The sequence below is a fragment of the Astyanax mexicanus genome, chromosome 5 (assembly GCF_023375975.1).
Source record: "Astyanax mexicanus isolate ESR-SI-001 chromosome 5, AstMex3_surface, whole genome shotgun sequence".
Taxonomy (NCBI): domain Eukaryota; kingdom Metazoa; phylum Chordata; class Actinopteri; order Characiformes; family Acestrorhamphidae; genus Astyanax; species Astyanax mexicanus.
Genome location: NC_064412.1, coordinates 38,918,743 through 38,932,380, shown reverse-complemented (window position 1 = coordinate 38,932,380; position 13,638 = coordinate 38,918,743). Strand labels below are relative to the sequence as shown.

At 37.1% G+C, this 13,638-nt stretch overlaps 1 protein-coding gene across 1 annotated transcript in view; it reads left to right on the top strand.

Annotated features, from left to right (window-relative positions):
* Nucleotides 1-13,638, top strand: part of dnah9l (dynein, axonemal, heavy polypeptide 9 like) — a 132,024-nt gene that overhangs the window by 83,230 nt on the left and 35,156 nt on the right. Inside the window, exons 54-63 of the mRNA XM_049479653.1 lie at nt 241-403; nt 519-642; nt 2,943-3,085; nt 4,801-4,962; nt 5,644-5,877; nt 6,944-7,090; nt 9,601-9,714; nt 9,844-9,987; nt 11,004-11,186; nt 13,130-13,231. Of these exons, the coding sequence (XP_049335610.1) occupies nt 241-403; nt 519-642; nt 2,943-3,085; nt 4,801-4,962; nt 5,644-5,877; nt 6,944-7,090; nt 9,601-9,714; nt 9,844-9,987; nt 11,004-11,186; nt 13,130-13,231 (1,516 nt within the window). The remainder of the gene's footprint in view (nt 1-240; nt 404-518; nt 643-2,942; nt 3,086-4,800; nt 4,963-5,643; nt 5,878-6,943; nt 7,091-9,600; nt 9,715-9,843; nt 9,988-11,003; nt 11,187-13,129; nt 13,232-13,638) is intronic.

Here is a 13,638-nt window from a genome sequence, read left to right as displayed (position 1 = left end):
AGCCAGGCCATTTTAGCCCGGTCTCAAAAAAATTAAATATTTTAATCTCAAGGGACCTTCTGGTTAAATAAAAGTTAAATAAAAATAACTAAATGAAATCCATCCATCTTTCATGCACCCACACAAATCTTCATGCATTAAATTATGCAACTATTCTTCTGATCATATTAAATGCTGTTGTGTTATGTTGAAGATCAGTGATGGCTATAAGATCTGTGTGTTGTGTGTGTGTGTGAGTAGCTGCAGGATCAGTCGTATTCTGGAAGCTCCGGTGGGAAATGCGCTGCTGATTGGGGTGGGTGGCAGTGGGAAGCAGAGCTTGTGTCGGCTGGCTGCGTTTCTCAGCATGCTGGAGGTCTTTCAGATCACTCTGCGCAAAGGATACGGCATCAGTGACCTGAGGGTAAAACCAACAACCCACAAACACACACACATCTTCAGAGATTAGCTGATTAATAATCTTAAATATTTAACCCCTGTTCATTCTCTCTCTATCTCTGTCTATCTCATCATTACAGAGTGATATAGCAGCTCTGTACATTAAAGTAGGAGTGAAGAATATTGGGACAGTGTTTCTGCACACGGACGCTCAGATTCCTGATGAACGCTTCCTTGTGCTAATCAACGATATGCTAGCATCAGGTACCATATATTACCATATCATCATAAGACATCCAGTAGTGACATCCTAGTGCACTAGTTTTTAAAACCTGTCCTCTCATGACTTCCTTTGAAGGAAGAAATCACGTCAACCCCCCCCCCCCCCCCAAAAAAAAAAAAAATAAAAATAGGTAAATCTATAAGGTGCACATAAAATCTTTTCCAATTTTCCCAAAAATCATCAGTGCGCCTTTTAATCCGGTAGTAGTAGTAAAGTAGCAGTAAAGACACTCCGCTGAAGTACAGCTTTATACAGGAGTTTCAGTTTAGTTCTCCAGCACTAAGGCTGGAGCAGTATTAGCATTAGCCGCTAACCACACTAAGCTCAGCACTGCTGGAGCAGCATTAACTATAGCCGCTAAGCACTTGCCGTTAATTAGGCCTGGACAATATTTCGATATCGGTATTTATCGCGATAAGAAATGTTTCAATCGGTATTTATCGCGATAAGAAATGTTTCAATAAGAAATGTTTCATTTTTAGCTGCGTCAGTTCACTGCAGCACTGAGCACAATCAGACTCCGTAGCCGGGCTACATCAGTGCGTGATGACGCAATCATACAGGCACGTAGCCAGAAAGGCTAGGCTAGGCTAGACATGAGTCGGGTCGGCTCTGCTCCTCTCCGCACCTAAAACCCACCCGCGATGAATCGAAACCGACCCTAACCGAGTGGATCTCCGCTCCGCTCCGATCCGCACCTCAAACTTCCCACGATAAAGCGAAACCGACCCTAACCAACTCGGCTTCACCGCAGGACATTTTAGATGCAGAATGAGTGCACCTGACGCTTCCACAAATGACGATACAGGATAAATAATTGAGGGATTCGGGTCTAATTCAGTGGTTCGGCGTTCAAAGATCTGATAAACTTCAGACTTCAGCTTGCTCCAAATTGTGCCGGAGAGTGGAGCCGACTAGCAACGGTAATACATCTAATCTGTTCCACTACCTCAAGCAGTTTCACTACACGCAATATCTTCCTTATTCTGGCTAAAACACTTTTGTAGTTTATGTTGTATCTAATCTAGTTATTTATAGTTGATATAGGTTTGTTTATTTGACATGGATATCATGTTCCCTTTATGTATATGAAGGCTTTTTCTATTCCCTATTCTGGTTGAAGCACTTTTGGTTTGATCTGTTAAATATGTTTACAAAAGAATAAGAAGCTCTGCCTCTGTTGTAATGTCAAGTTATTTATATTGGTGTTTGACAGAGATGTCATGTTTTTATTTTGCAAAATGCAAATAAAAGTGAGCATTGATTTATTCTGATCATTTTTTATTTCTAAAGTATTATACAGTTTTTGTGATAGGAGGCTTTAAAGACTTAAATTAAAATTTCAGACAGTACTGTACAGATTTCCACAGCAGGGATTCTTAGCAGTTTTTCTGAGGCCTTCAAAGTATTTATATCGATATTGAAATTATATCGTATCGACCGAAATTAAGGAATATATCGTGATATAAATTTTGGCCATATCGTCCAGCACTACCGTTAATGGTTCAGAGTATATTGGACTGTAGTCTGCATGTTTCCCCTGTTAAAACAGGCTACGTGGAACGAACCGCTAGCTAATATATCCCTGGCTTAACAGAACACTTAGGGTTCCTCACTGTAGCTCTGTTAGTTTAGCCGCTAATGCTGCTGCACTTAGCCTTAGTGAAAATCAGGAATTCTAAGCTAACTGTAAATAAATGGAAGCGCTTTACTCACCCAAATAAACAGTTTTCAGGAGAAAAATCTGTGTAGATTAACATCCAGCGCTCGTTTGACTATTTAAACAAGGTAAACAAGAGGTAGGTGACCAAAACCAGACATGAATAAAGTACTAAGGAACCAGACTTGAATAAAAGTACAAGTGCTTTATCAAAAAAGTGAATTGAGTAAAAGTTGAAGTGTTTTTTAAACACCACACTTACCGGTAAGTGGAAGTACTGAAGTATTTGTATAGTGTTTTTGTAATCTTTTAACACAGCTAAAGAATAAATTAGCTAGTTAGCTAGTTTTTTTAACTGCTTGGAAATTTATTGGTGGTAGCCAGCACTCCTCCCTTAATGTAATAAAAATGTTTTAGTTCCAAATTACTAACCAATTAATCCTTTCACCCAGGTCACACACCCAACTCCCCCCCAACGTCAAGCCTCTGCGACCCCCAGTCAGGGTGCGCCATGCATTTTATGAAATGCTGTCCTAGTGCATTAATACTAATAAGTGTATATGTGTCTTTTTTCTTTTTCTTTTTTTGTTTTTGTGTCTTTGTGTGTGTGTGTGTGTAAAGGGGACATCCCGGACCTGTTCAGTGAGGAAGAGGTAGATATGATTGTGGCCTCAATTCGTCTGGAGCTCAGAGGTCTTGGGCTGCTCGACACACGAGAGAACTGCTGGAACTTCTTCATTGACCGAATTCGCAAACAGTTAAAGGTGCACATCAAAGCTGATCTTCAATTTTTTACAATTAAACAATGCGATTTTAGCAGAAATGTACCTTTTCTATTTCTGGTAGAGTGAGATGCCCCCTCCCTCCCCTTTTTCCCTTAGCATGATGCTAGTCAGATATGACATCTATTAACCCTTTGTAACACAGTGGCCACTTTTTTCTCTATTTTTATACTTTGCAGTTGTGTTTAACCCTTAGAACTCTACGGCCATATTTTCCATCCAAAATCACACCTTTTGTTCTCATCTTAATTACTCAGGAATGCCTTCACACATTAACATAATCCATATATGGTTAGAAAGGGTGGAACTTGCTTGCTTCAAACATATTTATATGATGTTTCAAACCAAAAAATATCAGTAAATGACTCAAAAGTGTCCACAGAAAAAGTATGAAACTACCTGAACTCAAACTAAAGCTAGGTATGCTGCACACTACTTTATATAGTTTTTATTTCACTCTCACATTTTTACTAAGTAGATATTTTGCACTAAACATTTATATTTATTTAGACTGAAAAATGTACATTTTTGCATATAGTTTTCTTTGTGTGTCCTGACCAAATACTAAAAGCCATAGGCTGCTCTGAGTGTCTGGTTTTTAGTTTTGCTATATGTATCCTAGAGGTGTGATTATCAAGAAAAATAACTCCGCCTGATACTCTCCATGTATTTTATCAAAGTAATAATTAATAAGCCATGTAATAAACTATCATCAATATTCTTATGCTTTTAACTCATGAACACTCTAGTCTAACTATTTTTGAAAATATATCTTAGGTGTGAATATATTTAAAGTCTATACATTTAAAAATAAGTTAAAAAAAAAACAGGCGCTTGGTAAAATTTTGATCAAAACATGATCAGGTCCAGGAAAATATAACAATTCTGCTTCCTTTTACATTTTAAATGATTATATTTTTGAGCAGCCGTATGGCTTCTGGACTAAAGGAGATCAGGGCATGTGTCTGTCTGATATAATTACTGTGTTATAAGAGCTGAAAAAGGACCTGACAAAAAAACACGGGTTAAAGAGGAAATCTACATTTTCTGAAACTTTATCATGTTTTCTCGGGACAGTTAAACATGCAGCACACAGCAAATTGATTTTTTAAGGGGAAAAAAGTTATATAGTCAACACCACTAACAGTAGTGCTTCAAAGTTTATAAACCCTTTAGAATTGTATATATTTCGGCATAAAACTGCTTGTCCCCAATTGATCTAAAGTTCATGTAGACAAGCCACAAGGATATTAGAAGAACGTGTTTTTTGGAAGGATAAGAACAAAATAGAACTTTTGAAAGTCTGCTGATGTTTAAGCAGAAATGATGTTTTTTGATGTTTATGCAGAAATATAGAAAATTGTAAAGGGTTCACAAACTCAGAGAAACCACTAAATCATCACAACCCAAATCTTCTGTACTTTAATGGTTCATAATTTGTCAGTAAATCTGATGTGACATTTTCTGTGTAGCCTTAAAGTAACACACCTGGGAATTATTTTTCTCATCCAAGTGTGTTGATCTGTCAAATTATAGAGAATTAACCGTAGTTTAAATTTTAGAAATTAGAAATCTGAAAAAAAAAAAAAAACACCTTAGTTGATGGTTGGCATATTCTTGTAAATTGTAACATTTCTATTCTGTATAAATCACTGCATGCTTTCATATCACCTTTACTTCACTGTGTGTGATTTCAGGTGGTCCTGTGTTTCTCCCCTGTGGGTTTTACTCTGCGTACACGAGCGCGGAAGTTTCCAGCTTTAGTAAACTGCACAGCCATCGACTGGTTCCATCCCTGGCCCCAGCATGCACTGCAGTCGGTCAGCAGGACCTTCATAAACAACATCAGTGGACTGGAGGTGAGAGAAAGGAGAGTTATTAGTCATAGTCACGGTCATTGGCAGTGATAAAATACAAGGCCTTGAAAAAGTATTCATACCCCTTGAACTTTTCCGCAGTGTTTTACGTTACACCCACAAACACAATGATAGTAGCAAGTAATTGTGAAGTAAAAAGGAAATTATTGAAATGAAATATATGTTTGGAGTGCACTTGCTTACAGCCCTCAGTGCTTCAGAAGTCAGAAGATAATTAGTAAGTAAAGTCCAATATTATATTATCTAATCTCTCGAAGGTCTTATAAGGTTATAAAACAAAGAACACACCAGACAAGTCAGGGATAAAGTTTAATAGTGTAAATGTAATATTGATTGGGGTGAAAATTATTTGATGCTAATTTACTAGGGCCGATCATGTCATGTTTTTAATGCATCAGAATTGTATGGAAAAGATCCAGATCAATGAACTTTCAGAAGTGTAACGTTACATTTTCCGTACGTCCATGCTATAAACATTAAACATTAGCAACCATGTTGCACTTTACTAGTTGTTAAGAGCTGTCAAGTCAGTTCTCACTCCAGGAATCCGTGGTGTTTCTCTATATAAAGCATACTATATTCTGTGTAAAATATTGTGCATTACTGAAACCAAACAATACATAATTAAACAAATAAAAAATAAAAAAAATCTTGTTTTTTCAGCCTGCAGTGAAGCTGTCGATCAGTGACTTTATCTCGTTCGCTCATACGAGTGTGAACGAGGTCAGTGTGAAGTACCAGCAGAACGAGAAGCACTTTAACTACACCACTCCCAAGAGCTTCCTGGAGTTCATGAAGCTTTATGGAAACCTGCTGGGGGCCAAACAAAGAGAACTCACTCAGAAAATGGAGCGTCTGGAGAACGGCCTGCAGAAGCTGCTGTCTACTGCATCCCAGGTTTCATTTTCACACATACAAGTAAACTGTGTACTGTGTTATCCAAGAGCCTTTTCTTTATAGTTAGACCAATAAACCCCTCCCTGATTATCATGATCCTATATAAACACACTACCAGTTAAAAGTTTTAGACCATGCTATGCTAATGCTATTTAGCAATGCTGCATTAGCAGCAATTCGAAAAGAGGCAGTGACTGACTTCACATGTATCAGAGGAGGTGGGTCAATGATGATCAGTGTTGATGGGGATATACAGCTGACTAGCAGCTGAATGGGTGGGACAATCGGCATGGCTAAATTGGGGAGAAAAAATTGGGAGAAATTTAGAAATAAATCTTGAAAAATAAAGTATTTTCTTTAGAAAAATTACAGTTGAACTGATAGATAGATATTTATTGTTTCCAGAGGGAAATTCTGAAAACCAGAGAGTGGTGAGTACTAGGGCTGCACGGTATTGGAAAAAATTTACATTTCAAATGTTCTTTTTTCGACGATACATATCGAGATATTAAACAAGGAAGGGCCCATGATGTCACCAGACCCGCCCCCAACCCAAGCACTCTCTTGCGTCAGTACTGATCAAGAGCTGAGTCAGCGCAGAGTACTCAAAACCTGAGGAAAACAGCAAAACAACAGTAATCGCCCCTTTAATCAGGCATTTATTTAAATGGCTTTTTAAAAGGTAAATAAGAGCATTTCTCTGGGATTAAAAGAGTGAATTCAGCTGTAACTGGAAATATCTGCTCAAAACAGTGCTGGACTGAGGTGCACAGCTTTCAACACGTGTGTTTACAGGCACAAACCCAACCATGTGGATGGAGGCCATGCGGTTACCTCGTGTTTACTCTCACACAATAAAGTATTCAAAGAAACAGATACAGGACTACAGTCTGTATTTATAGAACTATAAAGTGTCATATATGAACTGTGCAGCTAAAAGGATGCAGAAACAAGGAAGTGGTCCTAATAATCTGGCTGAACTTTAACCCCTGTTTAAAGAAATGCTCTTTGTATAGCAAGCAATTTTTTAAACCACATAAACTTTCTCTCTCTCTTTCTGTCTCAGGTTGAGGATCTGAAGGCTAAGCTGGCTCTGCAGGAAGTGGAGCTGCATCAGAGGAACACTGACACAGAAGCTCTCATCGCTAAAATTGGTCAGCAGACTGACAAGCTCAACCAGGAGAAGAGTGTTGCAGATGAAGAGGAGCAAAAAGTGAGATACATATACAGTAAACACTGTGTTTATATAAGTAGGTGTTATTTTTGTTACATTATTTCTAGGGATGCGCTGAAATGTTTTTGTCCAAAACCAAACAAAATTATACATTTGGTTGAATAATGAATACCAAGAACATTTCAGCAGGTTTCAGTAAACATTCTAGGTTTACATTCTGATCATGAATTTATTTCAGCTGAGCTGTTCTAGTCTCATGTTTAGCTAAATAACTACCTCAACAGTGCAATCTTAATCATAAGTATACCTCAGCAGTGCTACATCACGGAACAACACGGAGTAAAATTTACCAAGAGAAAGGCAGACAGTCTTTTGGTAAGCAAAAAGATGCTGAGGGGAAGTTAGCTTAGCTAATGTTACTATCTTAGCTCTGTACAGCTTGTATATTAGAGCCAGTTTGTGGAGAGGTAGTAAACTGATTACTTTTTCCTTCTTTTAATTCTTATTTCATTAAATGAACTAAAAATGAACTTCTCCCTGTTGGCTCACACTGCAGGCCAATTTAAACTTCTGTGTCTCAACTTTTCCGTGCAAGTATCATTGGCTCTGCATCGGTACCTTAAATTCAGTACCAATACCCACACTGTAAGAATAAAAAAGTTAAGAAAACTCAAAATATTAAGGCAACTTACTGCACTACATTTTTGAGTTTTGAGACCAACTCAGTCTTTTAAGTTTTGAGAAAAAAAAAAAACATGCAGTTGTGCCAACCAGAAATCTTTAGCCCAGATCATATGTATTAAAACTTTAAATATTAAATCTCACCAACTTAAAAATGTAATTTGTGTCTTTTGATGGCCTGATTTAAATTCTACAAAATGTGTATTGCAAGTTTTGCTGACCATCCTTTAGGACCAACTAAAAAAATAAGTTGCACCAATAAAATGTTTTACATGAATCAAAATCATTTAGTGGGTGCAATGCTATACTTTTGTTAATTTAACATAGCAGCTGGGTAATTGGAATTTACAACTATCACATATCCACCTTTTGTCAGTTATGTAAAACTATTGCAATTAATGCAAATGTAACCAGACTGACTTGGCAACACAGAATATAGTAACCTGCTCTTACAAGCTTCAACACTGAGACCAAGCAGTTACTATTATATAACAAATATGCAAATTCCAAGAGAAGGCAGCTTGTGGAGAATGCTTACACACTGATGGTGAGTGAGAGGTAGAAGGACACACCCAATATGCAAATAGTGTGATTATCATTGCTCCATAGACCCCAATCAAATAAAGGGTCAAACTGAGCATGTGCAGAGTAGTTGGCATGGCCTCGACTAGGGTTAACTACAATATGTAAATTTTGCCAACACAGATTATTTATTTGGACCAACTTTTAACAGGAAACTTAATAAAGTAAGTTGGGGTGATTAGTTTGCTATATTTTAGGGTGCAATTCAATATTTCTCATATAGCTTACTTACAAATCACATTAAGCAGAACAATTTTAAGTTTTGTTTTTTACAGTGCACGCTGTACTTTTTCCGATACCTTTTTCAAAATTGCAACCAAAAAATACAAAAAGTGATGATTATTCCCACAAAACAGATTTATTCAACAGCCGACATGAATAATCTCATTCTCATACTGTCATCATGAGAGACTACCATACTTTTAATTCTTGTTGTAACAAACAAGTAATGAGCATGACTGTGACGCTTTATTAAGAACATCAACAACAGCATTACTGCTAAGCATTAACTGCTTAAACTACAGATATTTTTCCCAAAACATATTACTGGATGCATTTCAGTTTTTTTAAGTATATTAGCATTAGATTGTCAAAATAAAAATTATATTAGTGGTGTCATTGACTTAAAAATCATTAATATTACGATTTTTTTTTTTATGCTGGAATTTCCCAGTATTATTGTGAGGGGACAGTAATAATAGTATAGTATGATTTAGGACTGGCATATTGGATCATTTAGTACTGTGTTATAATATCTTAGAGCAGAGAGAGAGAGAGAGGAAGATGGGGCGAGTGAGAGGATAAGAGGAAAACGGGGCGATTGTTTTTTTTTATCTCTGTGTTTGGCATATTTATGCGCGTTTCATTCAAAATATTGAAAACAGGCACCTAATGTTTATCTTTTAGACCTTTCAGTACTATGTGGTACCAACACATTTTGATCGGTGCCTTTTTGGTATTGAATTTCATTTCCCAGGTGTACTTTGCAGTTTAATCCACAAATGTGGTAACGTGTCGATGGGAACGCAAGGCCCAGCGGACCAATCACAACTGCTGCTGTCCGCGTCACACAGTTACGTTTCCAGGGTGGTGCGAATTGAGCTAGGGCATAGGGTACAGGGTGACACACAGGTTTGACACAGAAGTATAAATAGGCCTTTAAATAGACATGTTATTATTTGTGATTAATTATTCAGTCTTTTCACTTATTTGGCCAACATTGTAATTGTCTTTTTGATACCATAGCGTCCATAATATTTAATAACTGTTTTTTGCTGTGTTGTCAGGTAGCAGCGATTCAGGCAGAAGTGACTAAGCAGCAGCAGGAAAGTGAAGATGACCTGGCTAAAGCTGAACCAGCCTTACAGGCTGCTAATGCTGCCCTCAACACACTCAACAGGGTACACCCGTATGTGTGTGTGTGTGTGTGTGTGTGTGAGAGAGAGAGAGAGAGAGAGAGAGAGAGAGAGAAAGTGCACAAGGCATACTATACATTACCTGCAAAACTCACCCATTTTTTCTGTGTGTAGCTAAATCTAACAGAGTTGAGGACTTTTGCAAACCCGCCAGTGATTGTGGCTAATGTGTTAGCGGCTGTGCTCGTGCTGATGGCTCCGGGCGGACGCATTCCCAAAGACCGCAGCTGGAAAACTGCGAAAGTCATCATGAGCAAAGTGAGCATACACAACACATACGTTTAACTACAGTATATGTATACAGAGTGTGTTCCACCTCAGTCCACAAGTGAAATGTTCTCATATTTAACCCTCCTGTTATGTTCATTTGTCAGGAACAGCAAATGGTTTCCGGGGTTAATCTAACAAGATGCATGTTTAATTATTCAGAAAAACGTCTGAAACCCCCAAAAAATCCTAACAAGCCGTGTAAATATTTTTTTACCAGCTCTATTGCTAATTATTCTATCAATATTTAGTGCAGTGGTGTTCCTTACCTCTAACAGGTAATGGTTCAATTAGGATAATTCACTCATTTTTCATAAAAAATACATAGTCAAACTTTTTTAATGTTTCACTATTTTATTACTTTTAAAAGACCAACATATAAACCAATAGTTTTACAAAACATTAAAACATAACATTGCAATTTTATTTTAGCTTTAATTTTTTCAGAGGGGTGGTTGCAAATATGTGAGATGAACCATTTTCAAATTATAAGTTGATTACACTAATTAAGGCATGCAAAAGAAGTTTCATACAAGAAAAATACTTTTAACTATTTTTCCTGGATCTTCAAACTTTAAAACGGGTCAAATTGACCCTGAACATAACAGGAGGGTTAAATGCTCTTCTTTGTAATTTCACTATAAGTTACACAGTATACAGTTAGCATAGCAATTTCTCTCAAAAGTAGATTTTCTTACTCTTATTTATTATTTGCTGGTGTGCTTTAATAAAAATGACAAGTACATCAGTCAACAGTCAACACAATACGATTAAAACAATATCTAAACTTTATACACCAAGCAGAATGTATTTATTGAGTGTTTTAAAATAGTAGAATTCATACATAAGACACACTGGATAAAAAGGCGCACTGACCATTTTTGGTAAAATTAAAGGATTTTAGTTGCGCCTTATAGTTAAAGAAATACGGTATAATATAATAGTGTCCCTTTAAAATAAAATGGTGATCTAGAAATGTGTAAAATCTTCAATTTGTATGTGTGTAGGTGGATGATTTCCTGCAGGCGCTGGTTAATTTTGATAAGGAGCACATTCCAGATGCTACAGTGCGGGTGCTGAGGGAGGAGTATCTGAGTGACCCGGACTTCAACCCGGAGTTTGTGCGTCTTAAATCCTCGGCTGCAGCTGGACTGTGTGCCTGGGTTATTAACATCATACACTTCCACGAGGTACAACCAAAACACACACACCAAAACATTTAATACCAACACACACATACAGTAAATCTGCCAGGTTTAAATTATTACATACATGAAGCGCTTCTACTCGCTCTAAAAAGTCTGTTCATAATTGTATATTAATTACAACAGAGCAAGATCTGAATTTAGCTCAGTACCTGTATTTTTGAGTGCATGTAACTGTAGTATTCTGTGATTTCTCAGTCTGCTGTATATTTAAATACTAATATCTAATTTATGAGTATTATAAGTAATATACTAGTGGATCTCAAAAAATTAAGTATTTCAGTAATTCAGTTCAAAATGTGAAACTCATATATTATATAGAGCTCTTGGAAAAAATTAAGAGATCACTTCAGTTTCTGAATCAGTTTCTCTGATTTCGATATTTATAGGTATATGTTTGAGTAAAATGAACATTGTTGTTTTATTCTATAAACTACGAACAACATTTCTCCCAAATTCCAAATAAAAATATTGTAATTTAGAACATTTATTTGCAGAAAATGAAAAATGGCTGAAATAACAAAAAAAAGATAAAGAGCTTTTGGACCTTAATTAATGCAAAGAAAGCTAGTTCATATTATAAATATTTTGGTGCATTTTTGCATGTTTCCCTCCACCAGTCTTACACACTGCCTTTGGATAACTTTATGCCACTCCTGGTGCAAACAATCTAGCAGTTCAGTTTGGTTTGATGGTTTGTGATCATCCATCTTCCTCTTGATTTCATTCCAGAGGTTTTCAATTTATTGCTCTACTAAAATCAATTGAATTATACAGTTTCTGTTTTTTCATAGCAAGTTAGAGTTAATGCGGTTAATTTAGATAACAGAGATGTAATTTTGAATCATCTGACAGTACTAATATATATGCATGTATATATATTATATATGTACAAAGTAAATAAAAATATAGATATAAGCACATATAGTTATTAGCAGGAATTAATACTGTTGAATGATGCTCCCTATGTGTGACTGTTATATATTTGATTGTTATCTCAGTTTCTTCACTCTCCTCTCTCCCTCATGCTGCCCTCTGCAGATATTTGTGAGTATACTTAATTTTCTACTTTATATTCTATATGGAAATGTGTGTATGGAAAATATTCAATGTGAAACCCTGCATGAACTGTGAGGTGTTTTCTTGTGGGTGAGGTTGAACACTGGCCAGCATGCTCATGGCAAGGCCATGTGAATGTTCAGAGTTGAAGTGAGGCTTGGTAGTCGGTGCCAGACGGATGGAATGTTCTATTTAAACCCCGCCCACAAGACTGCAATGTTGCATACTTTTATTAAATCACACTATTCTAACACAGGCAAGGAATAAACATTTAGTAGAGAGGTGTATATATGTGGAGGTGAACAGGTGAAATCAATATTCCGGTGATGAACTTCCTGGTAGTGCCGTGTTCAGTGTCATGTAATCATGATTGGGAGTGATGTTAGTGTGAGGCACTCTGGGTATCGTAGTCCGGAGAATGGAGATCACAGGTAGAGCTAAATGTGGGAGAGACAGGTGCGCCTTCAGCGCCAGACCTGACACTAATGCACAGCTCTAATTTGTGTACATTTACCTACTCAGACTACTGTTGTTTATGATATACTTTTGTATGTATAAAATAAACAAACATTACCCTGCATAAAATTAATAGTAACAGCCTAGAAGTTGTACATTTTAAAGAACATTTAAAGAGGGCAACAATGTATACAGGTTTCAGAACAGATTGCTCTATTAAAAGCAGAATATTCTGCTTATTCTGCAAGTTTACCTTGGTGAAGGACATTTCACAGGGCAGATGCTTTAGTGACTGGGGATTCCTTGCAAGTCAAGGTGCTCAGAACTTAGTTGTATATTGTGTGTACGTGTGTGTGTGTGTGTGTGTGTGTGTCTGTGCGTGTATGTGTGTGTGTGTGTGTTTGTGTGTGCAGGTGACCTGTGAGGTGGAGATGAAGAGGATGTGTCTCTCTCAGGCCAACGCTGACCTAATTGAAGCCGCAGAGAAGCTGGAGGTCATCCGGAAAAAACTCTCTGTAAGATTTTCTCTGCCTTGCGGCCTTTATATTTATAATCTCTTTCTCTCTCTCTCTCTCTCTCTCTCTCTCTCTCTATCTCTCTCTCTCTTTTTTTCTCTCGCTCTTACCTTCTCACACTCTGTTACTTACTGTCACTCTCTCTCACTGTCTCGCTCTTTCTCACACTTTCTCTTTTCCTCTCTCTTACACTCCCTCTCTCACACTCTCTCTCACTCTCTTTCTTACTGTCACTCTCTCACAATCTCGCTCTGTCACACTCTTTCTCTTTTTCCTCTTTATTACACTCACTCTTTCACGCACACTCTCTTACACTCTTTCTTACTTTCTCACACTCTCACTCACTGTCTCTCTCTGTCTCTCACTCTCTCACACGCTCTCTTTTTCTCTCTTTAATACTCTCTCCC